Source organism: Lepidochelys kempii, chromosome 6, assembly GCF_965140265.1.
Source record: "Lepidochelys kempii isolate rLepKem1 chromosome 6, rLepKem1.hap2, whole genome shotgun sequence".
Lineage (NCBI taxonomy): Eukaryota > Metazoa > Chordata > Testudines > Cheloniidae > Lepidochelys > Lepidochelys kempii.
Genome location: NC_133261.1, coordinates 112,947,654 through 112,975,001, shown reverse-complemented (window position 1 = coordinate 112,975,001; position 27,348 = coordinate 112,947,654). Strand labels below are relative to the sequence as shown.

At 48.4% G+C, this 27,348-nt stretch overlaps 1 protein-coding gene across 1 annotated transcript in view; it reads right to left on the bottom strand.

Moving 5' to 3' along the window:
* AMN (amnion associated transmembrane protein) overlaps window positions 1-27,348 on the bottom strand; it is a 58,445-nt gene that overhangs the window by 16,636 nt on the left and 14,461 nt on the right. The window contains exons 4-5 of the mRNA XM_073349712.1: window positions 4,109-4,196; window positions 1,807-2,042 (exon numbers count right to left, since the gene is read on the bottom strand). Coding sequence (XP_073205813.1) covers window positions 1,807-2,042; window positions 4,109-4,196 — 324 coding nt within the window. The remainder of the gene's footprint in view (window positions 1-1,806; window positions 2,043-4,108; window positions 4,197-27,348) is intronic.

Here is a 27,348-nt window from a genome sequence, read left to right as displayed (position 1 = left end):
TGTTTATTCCTGGATTTATTTGGCCTCCCAAGCTCCAGTGCCCCAAGGCGCTATTTGAAAACTACCAACTAGAAAAACAGCAGCAAGCCCACAATAGGTGGCAGCAGCCCTGGGGAAATGAGTACGAATGCCCTTCCAGCCACATCTTCCTCCCCAACAGTCTGGCCCTGAAGGTCCCACCATTCAGGCTCTTACAGGCCAAGAAACACAGACAAAATTTCCCAGGCCAATTCAGCTGTGTGTCATGTATATATCTGACAGAGAGGAAGGATGGTCAGTTGTTAGGGTACTAGCCTAGAACCCAGGAGACCTGCGTTCAATTCCCTGCTCTGCCACTGGCTTCCCATGTGACCTTGGGCAAATCACTTAGCCTCCTATGCATCAGTTCCCTGTCTGCCAAGAGCTCTTCCCCACTCCCAGGGTGTTGTGACATGCTCACTTACTGTGGTCACAGGAGCCAGATACATATATCATCTGCAGTAGAGTGGGACATGAGGTGCAAAGTCTGGCTCCCAGTACAAGCATTCCCAGTGGTCAGAACCCCCTGGATCTCAGCTTGTCCCATTACCAAGTTGGAACCCTGCTGCACAGTTTGGATCCCAAAGTTAGGAGCTGTTTGGATCTGGGGTTGTTGTTCATGCCCATCTCAGTATTGCACATGACGTGACTAAAGCAATGAGCTGAACCTGGGAGGAGAGGAAGGGGCCAGTCTTAATAAACCACTGTGCAACTTTTGTGACAATGGCCATTTTTATTTAACAAGAAAAGTTGAGGCCAAACTTGCAGAAGGGCCTGGTGATTCTGGGCACCATTTGGAGACACCTCAAAGGGGGCTGATCACCAGAGGGTGAGTGCTCAGCACTTTGTGACAAACAGACCGCTGGAATGTGTCTCAGGTTCAGCACCCAAAGTCCTGGGTCACTTTGGAAAGTCTTGGCCTAATTTTACTGAAATGCTTCCCAACACATGGATTCAAATGAACAAGCTAATCAAGGACCAGACTTTCTTCAAACAGAGTTTTCCCAGCCTCAGAACCTTCATTTACATTGGAACCCAGTCTGAAATTTCCCCAAGCTCTCCAGGGACACAGCATTTGAAAGCAGAACGGTCACGTTTCTCCTTTGTTTGATTTAGACACAGTCCGGCCCTATTTTACCACAGCAGCCTCCAAAATTGCATGCAGAGTTTTGCACACCCATATTTAAATCACATAAGAACTCTGACTTGGGCAAGAGACAGCAGAGATGGTAGGGTAATAACCATTGCCACCCAATCAGGACTGGACAGCAACAAGACAAATGAACAGAGGAGATCAACCCCCCAAAACAGTAGGACTCCCCCTCCCCCCCAGACAACCATATACTTTCCTCTGAGAGACACCTGAGACGGTCTGTCTCTTATTTATACTTCAACAACACTTGAATGGCTTGTCATGTCAAGAAAGTCAGTGGAGTTGAAAATTGCTTTTGCATGCCCCAGATGGGGCAATCAGTGCCTGACTCCCTTGGTTGTGGGGTCCCACGCAGTTTGCATGCACAAATCAGATTTTTTGCACATGCACGAGCCAAACCTGTGCTTACAACTGTGGTGCACACGGTTGAAGCCTTTCTGGAAATCTGGCACCACGGTGCACACTAAAGTCAAGCTCATGCCTAGTGCTGAACAAATGCCTGTAAGTGAACCATACTGATACACACAGCAAGTGTCACTGCACTTTTTGTTCTCATGACCTACTTTGTGGGTGCCGCAGGGGAGGTGGTGAAGTGTGATTGCGTTTTGTTTTGTTTCTCAAATGTTCCACTTTACCTGTCCCATTATGGAGATGCTTCGGAGATGAATCATTTGCTCAGATGAGTCGATGTTTACTCGAAAGGAGGTTTCAGGCTGAAAGATAACATCATCGTACTGGCACGGGACACGTTCTTCATCCACTGCAAAGATGTACTTGCCCTGGTCTAGGTCCTCCAAGGAGGTTGCAGCATGCCATAGTGCAGGGTCATGCCACTTATACTTCTCAGCATCAGTGAACGAGACAGCTGAAGCTGGGAAGAAAGACAAGGGGTAAGGTGAGAGCTGGAGTCTCTCTGCCCTGATTCTCTCATCGATCTAAATTCTCTCTTCCAATTCTCTCATCAATCTAAATAGCAAGAATGCCGGGATTGAAGTGAAGGAGCTAATAGCATTTAACAGGAGTTAAAATCTACTCTCTGCTCATCCTCCCCAGGATAACAGCAGCACTCACTGCCTGGAGACTTGTCAGTGCTTTGCAAAGCCAGACAGGTGGCTTCTGTAGTCAGGACTCATGTATTCCAGGATGCTGAAGCTATCGAGTTTCCCATGGAATCCACCTCTTGCATCAGACTGGTGCATCTGAATCTCAGTTTCCTTTTTATGTTTCCAGCTTTTAGGGGTCTGGAGAAAACCTTTACAAGATCAACTGATTGCAACAGATGAAATAATGTCTGTCTGAGTCTGCAGATAGCCTGAAACAAGAGCTCTGAGAGGTGTGACCTGCCCCATTAAGCTCAGTGGGTTAACTCTGAAACCTAAAGATGGCAACTGACACAAAATTAACTATTTCATGGCTGATCATTTTTAGTAGTAACAGCAGGCAAATTCTGCTGTTCTCACAGTCCCAAACTGCCTCTCGCATTTCCCTAGCTGAATTTGATATCCAAATAAACTACACAGGGGCTACTCACTGTCTGGTTTTGATATTTGTATTTAGTTCATTAAAACAAATTGTATTTTAAGTGAAGCTGCCACAGAATTTCCAGCTGGCTTCAGTGGAGCGCCCCAGCATCCAGCGACAATGCTGCAGAATGTAAGACTAGCTCAAAACGGAGGTGGCCTTGGATATAATCATAACACAGATTAAGCAACAAAAAGTTGAAAAATTGCACCTGCACTTGCCCTGTTAACATTACCCTTGAGACTGCTGGCACTGAATCTGGATAGGCCCAAAGCTGAAATCCCTTCTCCATTTTTCCACGAAGAGAACTCTCAATGAAGTTAATGAGAATGTAGTTTGAATCTGTTTGCCTTTGTTCTCTGTGCTCAGCACCTGTAAGTCTTTAGAAACGTGGCCAGTGTGCAGAGACATGCTGCCATTTTGGTCTCAGTGTTGCTACAGCCAATCACAGTGAAGACACACACTCTGCTCTCTCATGGCGACTCCTTGATTCTTTTCTTGTTTTTCTGACTCTAAATGAAATGTCACTTTAGACTGAAAGTATTTTTTTGGCTGTAAAATATGGGAAAAACTCATAGAGGACCTGGCCTCAGTGCGAACTGAGTTAAGAACCTCAGGATCCAGTCACATATTAGCAGCCACTCCTAAAACAGAACCTGCTCAACACCCTACAGACACTTGGGATGTGAATTTGAGATTAACATGGGGGCTAGATGATACTTTATTACTGAAATGCACAAATAGGAGATGGGCCGGATAGCTATCTCCCCCTAGTGGGAGTGGTTCAGCTCATTATAACAAGGGGGGCAGGTGTAAATTCGCAACCAACCTATTTTTTCAAAGTCTGGAAGTGTTGAGAATGGGGACTTTGATTTGGGCCCCATGTGTAGGGGGAAAATACATACAACACCCTCCCTGTTTTTAAGCCTTCCCTTCAAAGTCTTCTCTGACCTTTGTTAGAAGGCAGGTGATCTACTGAAAAAGGCCTGACCTGGCCCTGGTCTACCCTAGCACTTACTTCGGTATAACTTATGTCACTCATGGGTGTGAATAAGCCCCACCCTTGAGCCACGTACATTACACCCACCGAAGCCCCAGCGTAGACCGCGCTATGTTGGTGGGAGAGCTTCTCCCGCCAACACAGCGCCCGCTTCTCGCGGCGGTGGAGTTATTGTGCCGACTGGAGAGCTCTCGCCCATCGGCAGAGAGCCTTTGCACTCGCGGCACGACAGTGACATAGCTGCACCCCAGAGCAATTCTAGTGCAGTCTACTGGCCCATGGAGAAGGGCACCGGGGCAAAGGCAGAGGTTCCAAAGCAATTCTTTATTTCGTTGTATTTCCCATAATTAAAGCCCACCCGGACGTCTTTGTGTTGAATTTACATGGCTAATCAAAGCGGATTGGGCACATGATACCTGTGTCACAGCCTGGATCCCAGCTGCCATCAAAAGCTGCAAATCCTGCACCAGGCGCCATAATGAACTCTCCATTCAAAGGAAGGTACTAAACAAAGGGATTCAAAGGGTTAGTGCTCGGCCCGCCTCCCAGCCAGACATGCTTATGATCAAATAATGATGCTAATTCTTCAAAGCTCTATGCCGCATGCCATTGCCAACGTGTTATACAAACATAAAGCAGTCTCTCTCCACACCGACACTGAGCACCCAGGGTCGTAGGGACATACCAGCACCTCCATTTTACAAGCCGAGACACTACGCTACGGAGAGATGCTTTATTTTACCTTGCCATAACTACGAAGCCGGTAAAGTGAGTGCAGATGTGAAGCAAGCAAAAATTACCCCACATCTTAACACACTGTCTCTCCATGGTGCAAAACCGCGCTAGTCTTCCCCATTTGTCTCTGTGTGAAAGGGGAAGGCTGGGTCTGCTTCTTCACGGGAACACGGCTTGGCTGCACAGCCTCTCAGCAGCTGAGCATTTTGCGACTGGAGGGGCTGGCTTCCCAGCATTCCTCGCCAGTCACTGCCCCTGGCCTGAGCTCACAAAGGACTGCACAGCCTCCTCTCTCCTTGGCCACCACTGGGCTTGGGGGGGTTCAGAATCAGGCCATGGTGTGTTTATTATTCAGGCTTTTGCCCTAGGCCATACAATTCCTCCCCTTTTGGCACTGGGTTATAGAATTCCTTCCCTTCCCCAACTCGGGCCTTGCCTATACCCAGAAGTAGCCCTGGCTCAGCCATCGCTGGCCAGTCGTTAGACTAGCAGTGTTTGCACTGATTGAGCTAGGCAAGGCTTCCCCCTGCTTGTACTGGGTGTAGCTTTCTGCTCGCAGGCATATGCAAAGCCACCTACATCCTGACGCTGCCCCACAGCTAACGATCCGCTCAGAGTCCTCACTCATGGCAAGGCCTCGGGCGGGTTTCCCAGCCAAGGCCTAGCTTGCCTGTCAAGCCTGATCCAGTAGGAGTGCTCTGAGCATGCCTACTCCCCACAGAAGGAGGAGGCCAGGACTGAGCTGGTTAGGAATTTTCGGGGGAGGGGGGGTGCTTACAGAGGATGTGGAGACACACGTTTGAATCTCTGTTTTGCCTGATATAGGGCAGGGACTTGACCCCAGGACTCTCAAGTAAGTGGTCTGACCACCAGGCTCTGGGGGTGGGTCTCTCTCAATGGCTTCTGTTGAACCTGTTCCCCTTTGTATAATAACTAAAAGTTTCTTGGTGCAGGGACTCGACCCTGACTCTCCCCCATGCCAGGTGAGTGCCCTGAGCACTGCGTGAGAGAGTCAGTCTCTCACTTTGTGTGTGTTTCTCTCATTCTTTCTACAGAGTGAAATAGCTGCAAGAGAAGGGACTGAGAGACACCAAGCAGAGGTACTAGGCATCCTCCTCCAGCTGTCAGTCTGGTGCCTGAGGTCCAGACCAATAGGAGTCAGACGCCTAAGTCCCTTTGCAAATCTAGGCCCTAAGCCCCACCCCTTTTCTTTCCATTTCACACCAGCCTAGCTTGGGCAGGTCCTCATTCAGCTTTGTTGGCTTCTGAGAATCCCTTTCTTAGATGCCTCTCTCTCCCCTTGCATTGTATGGGGAGCCTGGGCACCTAACCCAGGGCTGTGGATTCCACTGTGTTCCTAGCCCCAATCATAGAATCATAGAATATCAGGGTTGGAAGGGACCCCAGAAGGTCATCTAGTCCAACCCCCTGCTCAAAGCAGGACCAATTCCCAGTTAAATCATCCCAGCCAGGGCTTTGTCAAGCCTGACCTTAAAAACCTCTAAGGAAGGAGATTCTACCACCTCCCTAGGTAACGCATTCCAGTGTTTCACCACCCTCTTAGTGAAAAAGTTTTTCCTAATATCCAATCTAAACCTCCCCCACTGCAACTTGAGACCATTACTCCTCGTTCTGTCATCTGCTACCATTGAGAACAGTCTAGAGCCATCCTCTTTGGAACCCCCTTTCAGGTAATTGAAAGCAGCTATCAAATCCCCCCTCATTCTTCTCTTCTGCAGGCTAAACAATCCCAGCTCCCTCAGCCTCTCCTCATAAGTCATGTGTTCCAGTCCCCTAATCATTTTTGTTCCCCTTTGCTGGACTCTCTCCAATTTATCCACATCCTTCTTGAAGTGTGGGGCCCAAAACTGGTGCAACTACTGGCCCAAGCGCTGGTGCAACTACTCTCATAACCAGCCCACGATGGCTGAACCCAGGATACTCCTTAGTGCAGACAAGGCGGGAGGGATTAGTAAACAACAGCCACGTGACTCATTCATAACACATAATTTTTTAAAAAAACAAGTCACCTCATTTTCCATTCACGAATCGCCCATGAACAGGTTGGGATTTTCCCCAGTGTATTTGATGTTTTAAGAAGTGGTTCATTTCCAGTGCTCCTGCTCGTGAGTACGAATGTGAGGTTCCTGAATACTTTTCAATATTCACTTAGAATCCATGGTTTGCACTGAACTTTCCTGCCCAAAAGTTCATGTGCCATGAACGTTCACAAGATCAAGGCAAAAATGTCACTAACACAACATTTAAACAAACGCTTACTAAGTTTTGTTGTAGTATTAACCCTGCTCCAGGAAACCCCAACAAACTGTGAGCAGCTTGCACATTTATTATGCCCCAGGGAAGACCTGGAGATCAACAGTCAGCTGCATCCATTCTGCTAAATACAGAGTTTGGACAGCGCAGGGTGGAGATGCTCTGGCTACCATATCTACACTGGAAAATGTCCCGATTTTATAGGGACAGTCCCGATTTGGGGGGCTTTTTCTTATATAGGCACCTATTACTCCCCACCTCCATCCCGATTTTTCACACTTTCCCGCTGGTCACCCTAAATATATGTCCTCCATGAGCTTGTGTGCGCATGTGCAAAGGTTGGCCTAGGGACCTATTGAGACCACAACCCCTTCTTCTCATGAGGGATTCAAGATGGGGTCTTCAGCACTGGGGCTGGCAGAGCCTGCGGACGTTGTAGAGACAGTGTGTCCCATGCTCCTTGGAGGGACGGTAGCGCTTTATAGAACTCTAGCAACACCCCTGGCCATGCAGGCTAAAAATATAGGGTGGAATTGTCAAAGCCAGGGGAGTGAGGCATCCCTGCAGACACTGATAGGGAAACCAGAGAAGTATTGATGGAATGTACAATCATTTACCACCTCAGGATGATGCTTACAAAGTCTGGACAGGCTCAGTACTATAAACCCTAGACCTGATGTTAAATGGAAATGTGAGAGCTGGTGGAAGGAGTCACGTGTTCTATAAAATCCTGAAGAGCAAAAGGAAGCTTTTCTTCCTTGTATATTCCCGTTAGTATCATAGCAGCAATCTCTGATGATAGGCGCTTGCATTGCCAATGTCCGGCGCCAGGGCCCTGATCCTTGAAACACACAGGTGCTTAATGTTAATCATGAGGTGTCCCACTGGAACTACTCACAGACTTAATGTAAAGCACGTGCACAAGTGTTTGTAGGACTGGGGGCCTAAGCAAGTTCTCCTTTACGTGGCCACTATCAGAAGGCAGCTCAGAAAAGGGTCAATCACACCACAGGAAGAACCATTCACCAGAGCTAACTGCAGAGGACAGAATGGGAGTTTCCATTTGGAAACCACTTTCTCTGCACGGTGGGGTTTGGTATAGAAATTGCCTATAAACCAGGCTCCTTCCCAGGTCCATTTTGAACTGAGCAGTGACGTGTGCCAAAGGACTGGCTCCAATAAACTGGTGATTTCAGCTGCCCTCTGTTCCCGCCAAAGAGTACTTGGGGGCCAGCACGACACTGAGAGCATTAGTATTTTTAGTATTAGCATTTTTTCTTCTCGGCTATTGTTCAATAACTTATTTCTTTGGTCTCTATGACGAAATGTAACGACAACTGACATGTTTTCAGGACTTTTGGAAAGTATCAACTAAAAACAGTTTTAGGGCTGCATGTATGGATATAGAGACACCTCTGTAACCTAAGTATTGCAGCACAGTGCTAGTACCTGAGAACCAGGAAGGCAAACCCACTAGAATCTGTTCATAAGCAAAAATGAAATTGACTAGCCTGTTTTCAGAAATGGGGAGCGGTGTGTGTGTGTGTGTGTGTGTGTGTGTGTGAACAAGCAGCTGAAATGATGAGAATCTAATTCTACCTTTAGAATTAGGTCCATTTTAATAATCTAAGGTTCTACTAATGACACAGACATGGGAATGCGTCTTTTAAAATGCATGGCTTATAACCAGATGATGTTGCTTTAAAGGTCCAGCTGATTAATGAGGGTTACAGCATGTTGATCAGCAATGGCAGCGTGACTGATGTGTCATAATCATCAGTGCAGGGAAAAATGTCAAACGTCCTTTGCTCACCCAAAAGAGCAAAGCTCATCATTACAGCAGACCATTCCATCATCTTTATTTTCATTCACTGAGCCAAACTATGATCATTTTTGCTTTGTCTAGTTTGTGCCAGCTTTCCCTGTTCGTAACTCAGTGACTGCACCAGAACACTGGGCTCTGCAGTGCTACAAGCACGTGTGAGCTCTGCAAGCAGCTAGTTAGCAGTCAAGGCTATGTGCTGATTTGTGATATACTGTACTGTCCCAGCATCAAGTCCTTAGCTGACATTTCAGGGCTGCATCTAAAAAGCAGCACTACAGTATCATCGAGTGACTCGTTAAGTTAAGCCACCACAATAATTAAAGTTCTAAAATAGCAGATTTCACTGTCATCCGCCTAATTCCTTCACCTCTATTTACAAATCTGTCCTTGTGTGTGCTTGCCAGTTCCTTCCTGAAGGTGGTAGCAATGTGCCAAAGCACATGCTTACACACAGGCAGGCTTCCCCGTGTGGGGAGAGCAGAGGCAGTTAGCTCATTCCTTCTTTAACTGGAGCTGCGGGGAATGGGAAATTTAGGCGTACAAGGGAGTTTGTTAATATCCCGTTGATGCAGCGCTGTGTGTTCGGAGAACAAGCTTTAATACAAAAGGAGTAGTAGAGTTAGTTAGGTCTGATCAGGTTGTTGGCAGTAGGACAGGGTGACCAGACGTCCCGCTATTAGGGGATTTGTTTTATTTAGGCAACTCCCCCCCCCACACCCTGAAAAAAAGTGTGTGTCCTAATTTTTCACACTTGCTATCTGGTCACTCTACTGTAGCAAGAGACAAGGCACTGGGCCAAATACATTTTTGGGTCAATTCTATTGACTTTACTCGAGTTATGTCTGGGATTAACTTGCCTCAAGAGTTTTTCTGCTTGGATGAAATCTGCACCTCCACTCTTGGGCTTGCTACTTACACACTAACCCACGCCTGTCCGCATGCCCACACACACGCACTTTCCTTGCACTGTAGCACTCTCCCAGAGTGCCCTCTTGCTTACTGCCTGCTACCTATTTACGGGCCAGATTTTCAAGTGCTCAGCACCCACAAGAGGGGTCTGGTTTACAAAAGCACTCAGCTGCCATTAAATATGGGTTAGATTTACCAAGGAGCTTGGCGCCCGCAATGCCCCCACCATGCTGAGCTCTGGAAAAGCTGGACACATGAGAACTGAGCACTTCTGAAAAACAGGGTCCTCACTGCTCCTTTGCATGCTTCCCTCCATTTCCAGAGCCCACGTAGGCCACATGCCCTCTGTCAGTCCAATGTCACACTCAGGCCCGCTCCAGACCCCTATCTACCATGCCTCTAGGGCCTTTCTTTTTTTCTTGTGCAGAGCTGAAGGGGGAAAAAAGCCCTTGTTTTCCTCTCGTATAATAATACTTTGCAAATATATAGTACAGCTCATCTTCAAAGATCTCTACAACATCTCTGGCTCCTTTCACCTACTGGCTCCTCATTGTGGCGACCAGCTTCCTATGGGGAGGACTGGATGTGACTCTTGCTATCATCCATCAGGGATGCTGCTCCAACTGGCCAGAGGATGCCACTGGAAAGTAACACATGGGGCCTGATCCTCAGATGCTGTAAATCAGCAGAGATGAACTGCTCTGATTAAAACTCGCTCTGGATCTGGCCCATGCTGTTTCCCAATTCTGCCAGCAGAGGGAGCTCAGGACTGGCACTCAGGACTGGCACATGGCCATGAATAAATCACTGAGCAATACCAAAGAAAAGTTGGAAAACCTTAAGAAAATCTTTGCAGAGCCTAGCCACCCTCAGGGTCACACTGTTATACCAGGAGATAAAGGAAAGAACATCTGGGGAGTGACAGGTGGAAGAGCAGAAATGATCAAGCTCAGGTAATATGGGGATGGGGAGCTGGCTGTGAAGGGAGAGTACCTGCCCCTTTCCCCTCTGTCCCCGCTCATGGATCACTTCCCTATGCTCAGACAAGGCATGGAGAGCCGGAGCCTCAGGTGAGAGACGGTTTGTAGCAGCTTTTGCAACAAGGAAGAGGGCAGGTTGTCCTGATGAATGAGGAGAGGCCTGTGTGTATCTATCTGTTTGGAGGGATATTGACCGGTCCAGCTCGTCTGATCTCTCCCTGGCTCAGAAAGGCAAGATTCATTCCGTCAGAGCAATACTGTACCAACCCACTATTGGAATCTTTGTGGAGCTGTGATAGGGTTTGAACCTGGAGTGACATTCTGACCCCACTGAAGTCAATCACAAAACTCCCATTGACTTCCGTAGAGCTAGGATATCACTCCTGGTAGACACTGAGGCAAAAATACCCACCTTAGCAGCAGTGCAGTGTGCCCCTGCCAGTTCCCAGAATAACACTGGTACAGTTACTAAGATGCTGTTAGGTTTTGAGGTTGTAACAGCTTTGGCTGCTGGTCTCAAGAGGGGAGAGACATCCCTGTAGAATCATATTACTATGACCACGCCCAGGCTGGACCCAAATGGAACAATTAAGCTGAGCATGCCAAAGGCAATAATAAATTAACAGAAATCCTTTTAATAAGGCTTAATGACCTAGACTGAATGAGGGGACTGGACACGGCCTGTCAGATCATGTAAAGATGACACAGCATTTCCCACGCTCTGTGCAGCATGAGAAAGGATCCAATAACCACTAGCACTGAGGATCAGCTGCGTGCCCTGCTTCAGATCTACAGGCAAGCCGAGAACAAAGCCCTTTTCCTGAACTGCATCTCCTCCCTTGCTCCGCACAGTGCTCTTCAGTGCTAAGAAACCCAGTGCCCTGGACATTCCCCTCTGGAACAACACGAGAAGTCTGATCTCTCTCATGGTGAAGTGTTCAACTGGGACACTGGTCCCGTCAGTCCTTGTGCAATGTGCAGTGGGGGGTGGGGGGGGAGGGAGCACATTCCACCATCCATGTGAGCAAATGCTACTAGTGGGCACAAGTAAGAGTAAGTGCTTGGCACGGTCCACTGCACTGTGGAACCCATCCCTTGTGTCCTTCCCGTCCTGCGAGAGGATATAAAAGGTGGGGAGTGGGCAAAGACTGGGTGTGTCTGAGGAGACCTGGGAATAAGCACAGTCCTCCACGTGCGATTGAGCTGCTTAACTTCGTGTTTCCCCTTAAGCCTCACCCCTGCAGCGAGGCTGGAGCAACTCGGCAGCAGCAGTCTCATTAATGCAGGATCAGTTCTCCTGCTCTGTCAGCTCATCACGCTTTCCCTTGAGTTTATATGCACAACGTGCTGCTTCTGCACCTGCTCTGGGCAGGATCAAGCCTAAACTCGTTCGTTCTGGCAGCTAAATCCCAATGCTGGGGACAGCCAATAAAATACGGTTCCTAAACGTAAACAGTTACCACTTGAGAAATGGAAGGCTGCATAGTTCAGAGCTGGGCTGGTCCATGCTGTTTGCAGCCAGAAAGAAGGGTGGGCAGGCACTATGCAAACTCCCCATCCCAGCGCCACAGAGGCACTTCGGGTCTCACCCACTCCGTCTCCTGTCATCCAGACTGTGTCAGAATGATCTGGTGAGTTTGGGATGGAACCACATTTGTGTCTGGATGCAACCAACGGAAACTACTAAGACTCGAGGACTTTGAACAACAATTCTGCACAACCCGTGCAAAGTTCAGCTAAATGAACCTCCTGGGACTCTGTCTGAGACTCTCCCAAGGGCAGCAGGGCCTCTAGCGGCAGCCAGTTCCCTAGAGAATCTCATGGCCCTGGCTCTCTATGGTACTGATCCAGTTCCTATTGCTGTCCTATCCAAGCACCACACAGTCTTTGAGGTATTTAGCTTCACAGCACCTCTGGGAGATAAGACAGGGTCATTCTCCCCATTTTACAGATGGGGAACTGAGCCACCAAGAGGCCAGTGTCTCAATCCCAAGGTCTCACAGAAAGTCGGTGGTGGAGCAAGGAATGGAACCGAGGGCTGCTGGGTCCCAGGCTAGTGCCCTAACCACTTGACCAGCCTACACTTACTGCACAGAGAGAAGGCCTTGCCAAGCAGGGGGTTGTGTAGCCTTTCATTATAAGAGTATTGTAACCAGCCCTGCTGCAGGACGCAGCTGTGAGGGCTTTGGGACACCAGTCCCCTCTAGATAGCAGGCAACTCACTACTGGGCTTAGAGGCAAATGCTGTCAGTGCCCCAAGTCCTACAGGCTGTAGCCCTCAATGGGTTCCCATAGACACTCACCCCTTTAGAGTAACAAAGGTGCATGTCACTATGGCTGTGTGATGGGGCTTTCCCCTTGCACTACCCCTGCAGGGATTAATCTAGGTAAGAGAGCATAGGCGCTGGCTTCCTCCGAGCCCGGGTGGGTGCTCAAACCCCTGCTCCGCCCCAGGCCCCGCCTCCACCCAATCCCTTCCCCCAAGTCTCCACCCCATCCTGCCTCTTCTCGCCCTTGCTTTGCCCCAGGCCGCACCCACAGCCATTTTCCCAAGTCCCCACCCCTGCCCCGCCTTTTCCCATCCCACCTCTTCCCACCTAGTTCTGCCCCCTCCCCTGAGTGTGCCCTGTCCCCGCTCCTCCCCGAGTCTCCTGCATGCCGTGAAACAGCTGATTGTGGTGGGTGGGAGGTGCTGGGAAGGAGAGGAAGGAGTTCATCAGCAGAGCTGATGGCAGGCGGGAGGCACTGAGGGTGAGAGGGGAGCTGGCTGCCAATAATATTTTTCCATGGGTGCTCCAGCCCTGTCGGCGCCAATGCAAGAAGGGCCAGTTAGAATGGGCTTCACCCAGAGGGGAGTTAGGACGCAATGAGGCTTAATTGGGGATGAAGTTCACCTGGGCAGAAACAGGCAGGGCTTCTATGAAGCCAGGGAGCCGGCAACAGAGAAGGTGGCTGCAGTGAGGAACCCTGCAGTCACACTCCCTGATACAAGGCGGGTGAGTAGTAGCCTGTCATAGGCAGTGCAAGAAAGCAGTAAGGGCTGGGAGAATAAAGCCCTGAGTTGCTGGGTCAAAGGCCCCTGGTTTAGAAGCTGGTGTAGAGGGCAGGCCTGAGTTCCCCTACAAGCCACTGTGGGGGTGGCATGCTATGGACAGTCCATCTGGGGACTCCTGGGGAGAGTTTGGATAATACCCTGGAAAGGGGGAGAATTTCAGTGTGTCTTGGCCAGAAGACTACGCCACAAAGAGGAAAGAACTGCAGGTCTGGGTGCATGAGAGAGACCACGGAGCAAGTGAGCGGGACAACAGGCTGAGGACCACAGGAAAGGGTGTCAGACCATGTGGGGGGCTAATCCCCAGATGGGCCACTAGGAGGCAACTAAGCGGTAAAAGAGCACACCCTGTTACAAGCTGCTAGAAATCAAGATGCCAATATCCCAGGCAAAATGGGTGAAATCCTGGCTTCACTGAGGTAAACAGGAGTTTTGCCATTGACCTCAATGGGGCCAACACTTCACCCCGTGATTTTACTTTAAAATAAAAAGATCAACCCAGCAGTTCCTAACCCAGCCCCTAGGAGGTTATCATGAGGCACAGAAAGACAATGATTTACCTGAGGTTCCAGAACCCATCAGTGGAAGAAGTGAGGCTAGAACCCAGAAGGGCTGACTACCAGTCCCTTGTTCTCATCACGAGACTAGGGCCCCTTGTTCACTGTGGATGGAAGAGCCCTAGAATAAATGTTAGGGTCTCTTTTCCCTGTTTTGGTCACTGTCCTGGATGCCTGGTGCACTGAGCTGTATCAATAGATTGTGCAGTGTTCCTGTTCTCCAAGAAGCACACCTGCAAATGATTAGGATTCCCCAGAGAAATCCATCTCTAGACTGTCATTTGTACTGACACAACCTGACGGCACAATCTCGATTCAGTGCAGCTGGATCATTGCCAATAGCTGAAGTGATGGTCTTTTGCTAAGACCACAGCTGCTGACTGATTTATTGATCAAACAAATAGAAAGTGGGTTTTAAAGCACAGATACCTGTAATGTGGCCACCAATTTTTTGGGTTGCTAAAGGCAAAATCACCACCACCAGCCCAGGTCCTGTACTGCTCTAACGCAGTGAGAGCTCTCCACCCCCACGGTCACTTGGTTCCTTTCCCTCTCTGCTAAATCTCTTCTTTCTTGCCATTTCCCTGTTCAGGCGCAGTGACTTTTGTAGCCTTTTTCTAACACTCATGATTACATACCTGGCTGTCATGCAAACTGATCTCTCTAAGATCCACGCACCAAGTCTTTGGCTTTCCCCTTGATTGACTTCTGTCCACGACCATCACAAGGGCCATCGTAACCATTATCACTCTCAGGTCGCCATGGTCACATCCATACCAGTGTAGCCTAGCCTCCCTCAACTTTTCTTCAGCTGGGGCAGCCTGCATTAGGTCCCTCACAACCTTATTTCATTTCCTATCACAGAGTGTCCAACCACTTGACCATCTCGACACTGCATGCATCTCAACATCGTCATTTCCGGAGCGGAAAGATTGCTGGGGGTGGGCCAGGTCTCTGCTCTGCTTCGAACAGGTTGAATTACAGTTTTATACACTCTACCTTTTAACTTTACTGGCATCTTGAACTGGGGTCAGCTCCTGCCATTTTGCACCAAACTGCTTTGGTGTGAAACCAGGCATCTCAGGACAGCCATTGTCAGCAACCAACTATCCTAGGTATTTAAATTCCCTCTCTGCTGGATAATAATATGAGAGAGAGCTTTTGTTCTAGAGCTGCGTTATATAGGCATATTCATCCACCCCCATGATCCCTATACTCCAGCTTCCTGTTCTTTTCTCTCTGAGATACACCAGGATTATAGGTAATTTTAGTCCTGTGGCAAGGAATGAGGTGGTTGTGCTAGCAGCTACAAGGGTTGCTATCAGCATAGCTCCATGCTTGTCCAGGTGTCAGTGAGGGCAGAAGAGGAAGACAATGGGACTGTACAGGTGGCTCCCCATCTGTAAAATGGGGCTATTTAGATCAACCCACTTTCATAAAGCACTTTAAGATCAACAGGTGAAAAGCACCATACACTAACCATTACTACTATATATTATTTGCATTACCATAGGGTCTAGGAATCATAGTCAAGGATCCTTCTGGCAACTAACGGAAGTTACTAGATGGCAGGCCTTGGTTCTCATGGGAGACTTCAATCACCCTGATATCTGCAGGGAGAGCAATACAGTGGTGCACAGACAATCCAGGAAGTTTTTGGAAAGTGTAGGGGACAATTTCCAGTGCAAGTGCTGGAGGACCCAACTAGGGGCAGAGCTCTTCTTGACCTGCTGCTCACAAACCGGGAAGAATTAGTAGGGGAAGCTAAAGTGGATGGGAACCTGGGAGGCAGTGACCATGAGATGGTCGAATTCAGGATCCTGACACAAGGAAGAAAGGAGAGCAGCAGAATACGGACCCTGGACTTCAGAAAAGCAGACATAGCCCTGGTCTACACTAGGACTTTAGGTCGAATTTAGCAGCATTAAATCGATGTAAACCTGCACCCGTCCACAGTGCAGGTTTACATCGATTTAATGCTGCTAAATTCGACTTAATTTTATTTCGACTTAAAGGGCTCTTAAAATCGATTTCCTTACTCCACCCCTAACAAGTGGATTAGCGCTTAAATCGGCCTTGCCGGCTCGAATTTGGGGTACTGTGGACACAATTCGATGGTATTTGCCTCCGGGAGCTATCTCAGAGTGCTCCATTTTGACCGCTCTGGACAGCACTCTCAACTCAGATGCACTGGCCAGGTAGACAGGAAAAGAACCGCGAACTTTTGAATCTCATTTCCTGTTTGGCCAGCGTGGCAAGCTGCAGGTGACCATGCAGAGCTCATCAGCAGAGGTGACCATGATGGAGTCCCAGAATCGCAAAAGAGCTCCAGCATGGACCAAACGGGAGGTACAGGATCTGATCGCTGTATGGGGAGAGGAATCCATGCTATCAGAACTCCGTTCCAGTTTTCGAAATGCCACAACCTTTGTCAAAATCTCCCAGGGCATGAAGGACAGAGGCCATAACAGGGACCCGAAGCAGTGCTGTGTGAAACTGAAGGAGCTGAGGCAAGCCTACCAGAAAACCAGAGAGGTGAATGGCCGCTCCGGGTCAGAGCCCCAAACATGCCGCTTCTATGATGAGCTGCATGCCATTTTAGGGGGTTCAGCCACCACTACCCAAGCTGTGTTGTTTGACTCCTTCAATGGAGATGGCGGCAATACGGAAGCAGGTTTTGGGGAGGACGAAGATGATGATGAGGAGGAGGTTGTAGATAGCTCACAGCAAGCAAGCGGAGAAACCAGTTTTCCCGACAGCCAGGAACTGTTTCTCACCCTGGACCTGGAGCCAGTACCCCCCGAACCCACCCAAGGCTGCCTCCTGGACCCAGCAGGCGGAGAAGGGACCTCCGGTGAGAGTACCTTTTAAAATACTATACATGGTTTAAAAGCAAGCATGTGAAAGGATTGCTTTGCCCTGGCATTCGCGGCTCTCCTGGATATACTCCCAAAGCCTTTGCAAAAGGTTTCTGGGGAGGGCAGCCTTATTGCGTCCTTCATGGTAGGACACTTTACCACTCCAGGCCAGTAACACGTACTCGGGAATCATTGTAGAACAAAGCATTGCAGTGTATGTTTGCTGGCGTTCAAACAACATCCGTTCTTTATCTCTCTGTGTTATTCTCAGGAGAGTGAGATATAATTCATGGTCACCTGGTTGAAATAGAGTGCTTTTCTTCAGGGGACACTCAGAGGAGCCCATTCCTGCTGGGCTGTTTGCCTGTGGCTAAACAGAAATGTTCCCCGCTGTTAGCCACAGGGAGGGGGGAGGGTTGAGGGGGTAGCCACGAGGTGGGGGGAGGCAAAATGCGACCTTGTAATGAAAGCACATGTGCTATGTATGTAATGTTAACAACAAGGTTTACCCTGAAAGAGTGTAGCCACTGTTTTATAAAATGTGTCTTTTTAAATACCGCTGTCCCTTTTTTTTTCTCCACCAGCTGCATGTGTTTCAATGATCACAGGATCTTCTCCTTCCCAGAGGCTAGTGAAGATTAGAAAGAAAAAAAAAACGCACTCGTGATGAAATGTTCTCCAAGCTCATGCTGTCCTCCCACACTGACAGAGCACAGATGAATGCGTGGAGGCAAATAATGTCAGAGTGCAGGAAAGCACAAAATGACCGGGAGGAGAGATGGCGGGCTGAAGAGAGTAACTGGCAGGCTGAAGAGAGTAAGTAGCGGGCTGAAGAGAGGGCTGAAGCTCAAATGTGGCGGCAGCGTGATGAGTGGAGGCAGGATTCAATGCTGAGGCTGCTGGAGGACCAAACCAGTATGCTCCAGTGTATGGTTGAGCTGCAGCAAAGGCAGCTGGAGCACAGACTGCCACTACAGCCCCTGTGTAACCAACCACCCTCCTCTCCAAGTTCCATAGCCTCCACACCCAGACGCCCAAGAACGCAGTGGGGGGGCCACCGGCCAACCAGCTACTCCACCACAGAGGATTGCCCAAAAAAAAGAAGGCTGGCATTCAATAAATTTTAAAGTTGTAAACTTTTAAAGTGCTGTGTGGCATTTTCCTTCCCTCCTCCACCACCCCTGCTGGGCTACCTTGGTAGTCATCCCCCTATTTGTGTGATGAATGAAGAAAGAATGCATGAATGTGAAGCAACAATGACTTTATTGCCTCTGCAAGCGGTGATTGAAGGGAGGAGGGGAGGGTGGTTAGCTTACAGAGAAGTAGAGTGAACCAAGGGGCGGGGGGTTTCATCAAGGAGAAACAAACAGAACTTTCACACCGTAGCCTGGCCAGTCATGAAACCGGTTTTCAAAGCTTCTGTGATGCGTACCGCGCCATCCTGTGCTCTTCTAACCACCCTGGTGTCTGGCTGCGCGTAACCAGCAGCCAGGTGATTTGCCTCAACCTCCCACCCCGCCATAAACGTCTCCCCCTTACTCTCACAGATATTGTGGAGCACACAGCAAGCAGTAATAACAGTGGGAATATTGGTTTCGCTGAGGTCTAAGTGAGTCAGTAAACTGCACCAGCGCACCTTTAAACATCCAAATGCACATTCTACCACCATTCTGCACTTGCTCAGCCTGTAGTTGAACAGCTCCTGACTACTGTCCAGGCTGCCTGTGTACGGCTTCATGAGCCATGGCATTAAGGGGTAGGCTGGGTCCCCAAGGATACATATAGGCATTTCAACATCCCCAACAGTTATTTTCTGGTCTGGGAATAAAGTCCCTTCCTGCAGCTTTTGAAACAGACCAGAGTTCCTGAAGATGCGAGCGTCATGTACCTTTCCCGGCCATCCCACGTTGATGCTGGTGAAACGTCCCTTGTGATCCACCAGAGCTTGCAGCACTATTGAAAAGTACCCCTTGCGGTTTATGTATTCGGCGGCTTGGTGCTCCGGTGCCAAGATAGGGATATGGGTTCCGTCTATGGCTCCACCACAGTTAGGGAATCCCATTGCAGCAAAGCCATCCACTATGACCTGCACATTTCCCAGGGTCACTACCCTTGATAGCAGCAGATCTTTGATTGCGTGGGCTACTTGCATCACAGCAGCCCCAACAGTAGATTTGCCCACTCCAAATTGATTCCCAACTGACCGGTAGCTGTCTGGTGTTGCAAGCTTCCACAGGGCTATCGCCACTCGCTTCTCGACTGTGAGGGCTGCTCTCATCTTGGTATTCATGCGCTTCAGGGCAGGGGAAAGCAAATCACAAAATTCCATGAAAGTGCCCTTACGCATGCAAAAGTTTCACAGCCACTGGGAATCGTCCCAGACCTGCAACACTATGCGGTCCCACCAGTCTGTGCTTGTTTCCCGAGCCAGAATCGGCATTCTACAGCATGAACCTGCCCCATTAGCATCATGATGCATGCATTGGCAGGGCCTATGCTTTCAGAGAAATCTGTGTCCATGTACTGATCACTCACGTGACCGTGCTGACGTTGCCTCCTCGCCCGGTATCGCTTTGCCAGGTTCTGGTGCTGCATATACTGCTGGATAATGTGTGTGGTGTTTAATGTGCTCCTAATTGCCAAAGTGAGCTGAGCGGCCTCCATGCTTGCCTTGGTATGGCATCCGCACAGAAAAAAGGCGCAGAACGATTGTCTGACGGAGGGAGGGGCGACTGACGACACGGCTTACAGGGTTGGCTTCAGGGAGCTAAAATCAACAAAGGGGGTGGCTTTACATCAAGGAGTATTTCAGGCAGGACTTCACGGAGGGTTCCAATAAGAAATGGTGCACCTAAGTTATTGTTCTGATTGGAACAAGGAGGTTGGCCTGGCCTCTGATTGATACATGGCTAGATTTACCTCGCTGCACCTTCTCTGTGAGTGACTGCAGTGTAACCTAGAGGAATGAGTCCCCTAGACGGGGGAGGAGGCAAATGAGTACAAAACAAATCTGGTCTATTTCTTGTTTTGATCCACTCCATCTATCTTTTACATCTTTGGCTGGCAGCAGACGGTGCAGTAGGACTGCTAGCCATCCTCACCTCTTGCCTGCCCGGCAGAAGATGATGCAATAGGACTGCTAGCAATCCATATCGCCTGCCCGCTCACCATAAGACAGTTCAATAGGACTGACTGCAGGACTAAAGAGAATGACCTGGTCAAGTCACTCCAAATTTAGTCCCTGCGCCCATGTCTGCCCAGGCGCTCCCAGCCGACGTGGCCAGGAGCACCTCGGACATGACAAGGACGGCTACCAGTCGTACTGTACCATCTGCTTCCACAAGGCAATGGGTTGCTGCTACTGTGTAGCAATGCCGTACCACGTCTGCCAGCACCCATGAGACATACGGTGACGGTTACCTGAGCGGGCTCCATGCTTGCCGTGGTATGGCGTCTGCACAGGTAACTCAGGAAAAAAGGCGCGAAACGATTGTCTGCCCTTGCTTTCACGGAGGGAGGGAGGGAACGGGGGCCTGACGATATGTATCCAGAACCACCCGCGACAATGTTTTAGCCCCATCAGGCATTGGGATCTCAACCCAGAATTCCAATGGGCAGCGGAGACTGCGGGAACTGTGGGATAGCTACCCACAGTGCAACGCTCTGGAAGTCGACTCTAGCCTCGGTACTGTGGAAGCGCTCTGCCGAGTTAATGCACTTAGAGCATTTTCTGTGGGGACACACACACTCGAATATATAAAACCGATTTCTAAAAAACTGACTTCTATAAATTCGACCTTATTCCGCAGTGTAGACATACCCTTTGACTCCCTCAGGGAACTGATGGGCAGGATCCCCGGGAGAATAATATGAGGGGGAAAGGAGTCCAGGAGAGCTGGCTGTATTTTAAAGAATCCTTATTGAGGTTACAGGGACAAACCCTCCCGATGTGTAGAAAGAATTGGAAATATGTTAGGCCACTAGCTTGGCTTAACAGTGAAATCCTTGCTGATCTTAAACACAAAAAAGAAGCTTACAAGAAGTGGAAGATTGGACAAATGACCAGGGAGGAGTATAAAAATATTGCTCAGGCATGCAGGAGTAAAATCAGGAAGGCCAAATCACACTTGGAATTGCAGCAAGCAAGAGGTGTTAAGAGTAACAAGAAGGGTTTCTTCAGGTATGTCAGCAACAAGAAGAAAGTCAAGGAAAGTGTGGGCCCCTTACTGAAAGAGGGAGGCAACCTAGTGACAGAGGATGTGGAAAAAGCTAATGTACTCAATGCTTTTTTTGCCTCTGTCTTCATGAACAAGGTCAGCTCCCAGACTACTGCACTGGGCAGCACAGCATGGGGAGGAGGTGACCAGCCCTCTGTGGAGAAAGAAGTGGTTCGGGACTATTTAGAAAAGCTGGACGAGCACAAGTCCATGGGGCCGGATGCGCTGCATACAAGAGTGCTAAAAGGGTTGGCTGATGTGATTGCAGAGCCATTGGCCATTATCTTTGAAAACTCATGGCGATCGGGGGAGGTCCCGGACGACTGGAAAAAGGCTAATGTAGTGCCCATTTTTAACAAAGGGAAGAAGGAGGATCCAGGGAACTATAGGCCAGTCAGCCTCACCTCAGTCCCTGGAAAAATCATGGAGCAGGTCCTCAAGGCATCAATTCTGAAGCACTTAGAGGAGAGGAAAGTGATCAGGAACAGTCAGCATGGATTCACCAAGGGCAAGTCATGCCTGACTAATCTAATTGCCTTCTACAATGAGATAACTGGCTCTGTGGATGAGGGGAAAGCAGTGGATGTGTTATTCCTTGACTTTAGCAAAGCTTTTGACATGGTCTCCCATAGTATTCTTGCCAGCAAGTTAAAGAAGTATGGGCTGGATGAATGGACTAAAAGGTGGATAGAAAGCTGGCTAGATTGTCGGACTCAACGGGTAGTGATCAATGGCTTGATGTTTAGTTGGCAGCCGGTATCAAGTGGAGTGCCCCAAGGGTTGGTCCTGGGGCCGGTTTTGTTCATATCTTCATTAATGATCTGGAGGATGGCGTGGATTGCACCCTCAGCAAGTTTGCAGATGACACTAAACTGGGAGGAGAGGTAGATATGCTGAAGGGTAGGGATAAGATACAGAGGGCCCTAGACAAATTAGAGGATTGGGCCAAAAGAAATCTGATGAGGTTCAACAAGGACAAGTGCAGAGTCCTGCACTTAGGATGGAAGAATCCCATGCACCACTACAGACTAGGGACCGAATGGCTAGGCACAGTTCTGCAGAAAAGGACCTAGGGGTTACAGTGGACGAGAAGCTGGATATGAGTAAACAGTGTGGCCTTGTTGCCAAGAAGGCCAATGGCATTTTGGGCTGTATAAGTAGGGGCACTGCTAGCAGATCGAGCGACGTGATCGTTCCCCTCTATTCGACATTGGTGAGGCCCCATCTGGAGTACTGTGTCCAGTTTTGGGCCCCACACTAGAAGAAGGATGTGAAAAAATTGGAAAACATCCAGCGGAGGGCAACCAAAATGATTAGGGGACTGGAACACATATGACATATGAGGAGAGGCTGAGGGAACTGGGATTGTTTAGTCTGCAGAAGAGAAGAATGAGGGGGGATTTGATAGCTGCTTTCAACTACCTGAAAGGGCGTTCCAAAGAGGATGGATCTAGACTGTTCTCAGTGGTAGCAGGTGACAGAACGAGGAGTAATGGTCTCAAGTTGCAGTGGGGAGGGTTTAGGTTGGATATTAGGAAAAAAATTTTCACTAGGAGGGTGGTGAAGCACTGGAATGGGTTACCTATGGAGGTGGTGGAATCACCTTCCTTAGAAGTTTTGGCTTGACATAGCCCTGGCTGGGATGATTTAGTTGGGGATTGGTCCTGCTTGAACTAGATGGGTTGAACTAGATGACCTCCTGAATATAATGTTACTGGAATATGCTTCATGCAAAAGTCTCTTGTAAGGTATCATTACAAATCTTATAATCTACTGGGTGTGGTCATCCTATTTGTATAAATGTATCACTTTTGTATCTGAAACTAGAAATATAACTCTGAGTTCCTATTGTAGTTATGCAAAGTGTGGGCCATTAATGGTGGTTTGGAATCTTAATGGCTCCCATTAACAGGACAATTGACTGTAGATGGCTCTGTTTTACTTGTAAGTCTTCCTGTATACCTGTGGGCTGGCAAGTGGGTAATGAATTCTTACAGTGACATGTGATCATGTCACCTGAACTGGAATTCATTTTTAAGCTGGTGCTTTTCCATTGAGAAGGAGGAGTGGGAACCCAGAGAGACAAAGGATTCCCGCCTTATGCAAAAGATATATAAGTGGGTGGAACAGAACAAATGGAGCGGCCATCATGAGAAATCCCCTAGCTATCACCTAAGCTGGAACAAGGGCTGTACCAGAGGAAAGGATTGTGCCCAGACTAGGAAGGCGTCCAGTCTGTGAAAGAAACTTATTGAAACTTATTGAAACATCTCAGAGGGTGAGATTTTATCTGTATTCAATTTTATTACTGTACTAGGCTTAGACTTGCATGTTCTATTTTATTTTGCTTGGTAATTCACTTTGTTCTGTTTGTTACTACTTGGAACCACTTAAATCCTACTTTTTGTATTTAATAAAATCACTTTTTACTTGTTACTTAACTCAGAGTGTGTATTAATACTTTGGGGGGGCAAACAGCTGTGCATCGCTCTCTATCAGTGTTATAGAGGGCGAACAATTTATGAGTTTATTCTGTATAAGCTTTATACAGGGTAAAACAGATTTATTTGGAGTTTGGACCCCATTGGGAGTTGGGCATCTGAGTGTTCAAGACAGGAACACTTCTCAAGCTGCTTTCAGTTTAAGCCTACAGCTATTAGGGGACGTGGTTCAGACCTGGATCTGGGCTTGCAGCAGGCTAGCGGGTCTGGCTCAAACCAGGCAGGGCACTGAAGTCCCAAGCTGGGAAGGCAGGGAAAGCAGGAGCAGAAGTAGTCTTGGCACGTCAGTTGGCAGCCCCAAGGGGGTTTCTGTAATCCAACCCGTCACAGTAGTAACAGGCAAATAAAGACAAAGTCCCTGTGCTGAAGAGTTTACGTGCGAGACCTTAGTTTTTATTGCCTTTCGGAGAGCTGGATTAACTACCTCAATGGGAAAACCCATTCTGTGGATACAGGAAGCGTCTACACTACAGCTGCTAAAGAGACACAGGTGCTGCTCCGTAGCACTGCCACTGTAACAGCTGTAGTGTAGACATGGCCTAACATGCCCTTGAGAAGGCTTCTCCTGCACAGTGTAAGAAATCTCAATGCAGTTTTGTTTTGCTCTAGTCTATTGCTGTTCCCAAGAGTAACAGGAAATGATAGTATTTGAAAAGCTCCTCTACTAGAAACTGTTTTGTAGGGGACTACCGTGCTCCAGGAGGGGTTGGGCTGCATGCCCTCACAGGCTGTTTTCATCTCTATTTGATTGCAGTCCTTTCTCGCATTCACAAGCAGTCAATGGGAATTATGTTTGATTTGGCCCTGTAATTTTATGCACACATAGATACATAATACACAGGTTCCTAAAATACCCTTTGACCCACACAGATTTCCACCCCATCACAGGGAAAACCACCCTTCCTCTCTTTATATTTAGCCAGCACTCCTGCTGTTTCAGAAGCTAAGGGACCTACAGTGCCTAGGACTAGTGTGAAACATTGCAATGCATTAGAACCAGGCCCCAGGAGAGCAACTGGCATTTCAAAATCAACCTCTACCAGAAACAGAGGAGTGTCCTGCCTTAAAGCTTGATACATTCTCCTCTTACAATTAGGTGACTAAAAATATAACCTCGGGAGATGAATCCCATGTTAGACCCTCGGCACTTTGCACATCAGCAATCCTGTGCGCTTGTCTGCTTGTTTCACCTAGCCAGCCTGAATAGCAAAGAGGCTACATGAGACTGGCAGTACTAGAAGACATTTGCAACACTGACACCTGACTCAGACAGTGGTGGGACAGATGTTGGAGAGGGATTCCAGGGTTCGAATGCTAATTCACAGTTACATGCAGGCAACTCGACTGGTTTTTAAAAGTATTTCGTTCCCCTCTCTCTGCATCTTTGTGCGGCACATGAGGATCAACAGTCATTCCCGCACTTTTAAGGAGGATCAGTGAGCTCGGAGCGGAACCCCCACACAGGCTATAATGCACATCTTGTCCTTACCACATTACTGAGGAGTACGTGTGCAAGGCACATTAACCAGGGAATGTGTGTTTCACAGAAGAGCCTGGGCGCTCAGCAGCAGCCTCCGTAAGCTACCAATGCGGAGGTTGCTATGGCCACTCTTCTCCTTTCACATAACAGAGTGAGGAGAGAGACGACCTGCATAAATTGGCTGACGCTGCAACAACCCCCTTGTTTACATCTGCAGAGCTTCTTCATCAATACCCACGTTCAGCGGCACACGTTCCACCAGCCGCAGACAGGCGCTGCCCCATTTCACTCACTGCCGGGGACAGACAGTTACAAAAATAACCATACATTCACAAGGGATCCCCCAGGCTACAGGCCCAGTGAAGGGGAAGGATTCCAGGTGGCTGCCACGGATGTGTGGGGGCAGATCAGGCAGATGGGGGGCTGGCTGCAGGACAGGGGTGGAGCATGGTTAAGGATGGGGATGGAGCCAGAAGAGCCATCACTCCATGGTCTCTGCCCTTTCCCCACAGTAGGGCTACATTGGGGGCACACAGGGCTACTCCAGCCATGTCAGTAGAATGGCTGCACAGTCGCTTGACAGATTTGGGAGTGGCTATCTCCCTCCCTTCCCCCTTTGTACGTGAAAGCTACTGGATCTGGAGACCAAATCCGCTATCCAGAGTACAAAGCTCCAGCTGAGGTGGTGATTCTTCAGATCTGGCCACCAATCCACTGGTAACTAATCTGAGGCCACAGAACTCAGTTTCAGTGGGCTACCGAGCAGCCATCAGATAGGAACAACTTCCAGCCAGTACAAACTTAGGGTAAAATCTTTGAAAGCACCTAGGTGACTTTGGTGACTAAGTCCTATTGACATTCAGTGAGACATAGGTGCCTAAGGACCACATTTTCAATGGTATTTAGGCACCTAAAGATGCAATAGGTACCTTTTCAAAAGCACCTAGGCACCTAATTCCCATTGATTTCAATAGGCACTGGGCACCTCAGCACTTCTGGAAAATCCCACTAGGTACCTACCACATCTTTAGGTGCTGTAATAACTTTGAAATACCACCCTAAGTGGTCAAGCCCTTTTTTAAAATGGATCCTAAATCACATCAGTACTTTTGAAAATTGTGCCCCTAGTCTGGATTTGAAGTGGTGACCTAAAGCCAGGTTCTGATCCATGAATAATCCAAATTTGGCTTCTGTCCAAATTATTGAATTGTACAAGAAAGGGCCCAGTTCTGCCAGGTGCAGAGTGTTCCAAACTCCCGGCATGTTCATGGGGCCCAGCTCAGAAGCTAATCATTGGGAGCTGAAGGCACTCAGCATCTTGCCAGAGCAAGCCCTTCAAGAACAGCCTGTAGGATACCAAGCTTTATGTATATTGAGCACCTCCAGGCTGACAATGCAGAGGGTGAACCCTGTATTCTCTGAGGCAAATTGCAACAGCCAGCTTCTGCTCAGCTCCCATTAGATTGTCATGCACAGCCAGTTTATGGGCTTTGTTAAACCTGGGCTAGATCCAGGGCAGATTAATGTGTGGAGTGAGATTTTGACAGGTGGCTCCTATGAGTGACAGCACCGAGGACACTTCCAAAGAGATGCAGCAGGCTTTTGGACATTGATTTTTTTTTTTTTAACCCCAAGAGCATAAAATAAGTTCCCATTTTTAAGATTCTAGCTGAATAAGGAGAGCACACTTTCTCTCCCTCCATCACAGCTAAATGTCATTGAAGAGCTGGCTGGAATATTGACTTACATTGATTTTCTACTAAATTCAGAATTGGCTATCAAAACAAAAAATGATAACTTCCATATCCCATTTAGCCCTTCAGCACTACCTTCTCCACACTCACACACACACACACACACAGAGCAGGAAGGTTTTGTCATGCTGCGCATTCCCATGTGGACGGGAAGTACACCACCAACAGCCATAAACTGAGAGCACCCCTGGAACACTGCAGTCAGTTCTGAGTGCCTCAATGTCAAAAAGATGTAGAGAAACTGACGGGAATTCAGAGATGAACAGCAAAAATGATCAGAGGGTCAAAGGGACTGATTTCTGAGGAAAGATAAAAAGAGTTAAATATCGAGAATTAGCTTGTTTACTATGCTAAGACTATGGGCATGGCATGACAACTATCTACAAAATATCTGAAAAGGGGTAAGACCTAGGAGACAGGGAGATTATTTGAGGTAGGTACAAGTAGAATTAATAAGATGGAAATAAGAAGAGGAAAATGGAGAATGAAGATGTGGAAAACTTGCAGGAGAAGA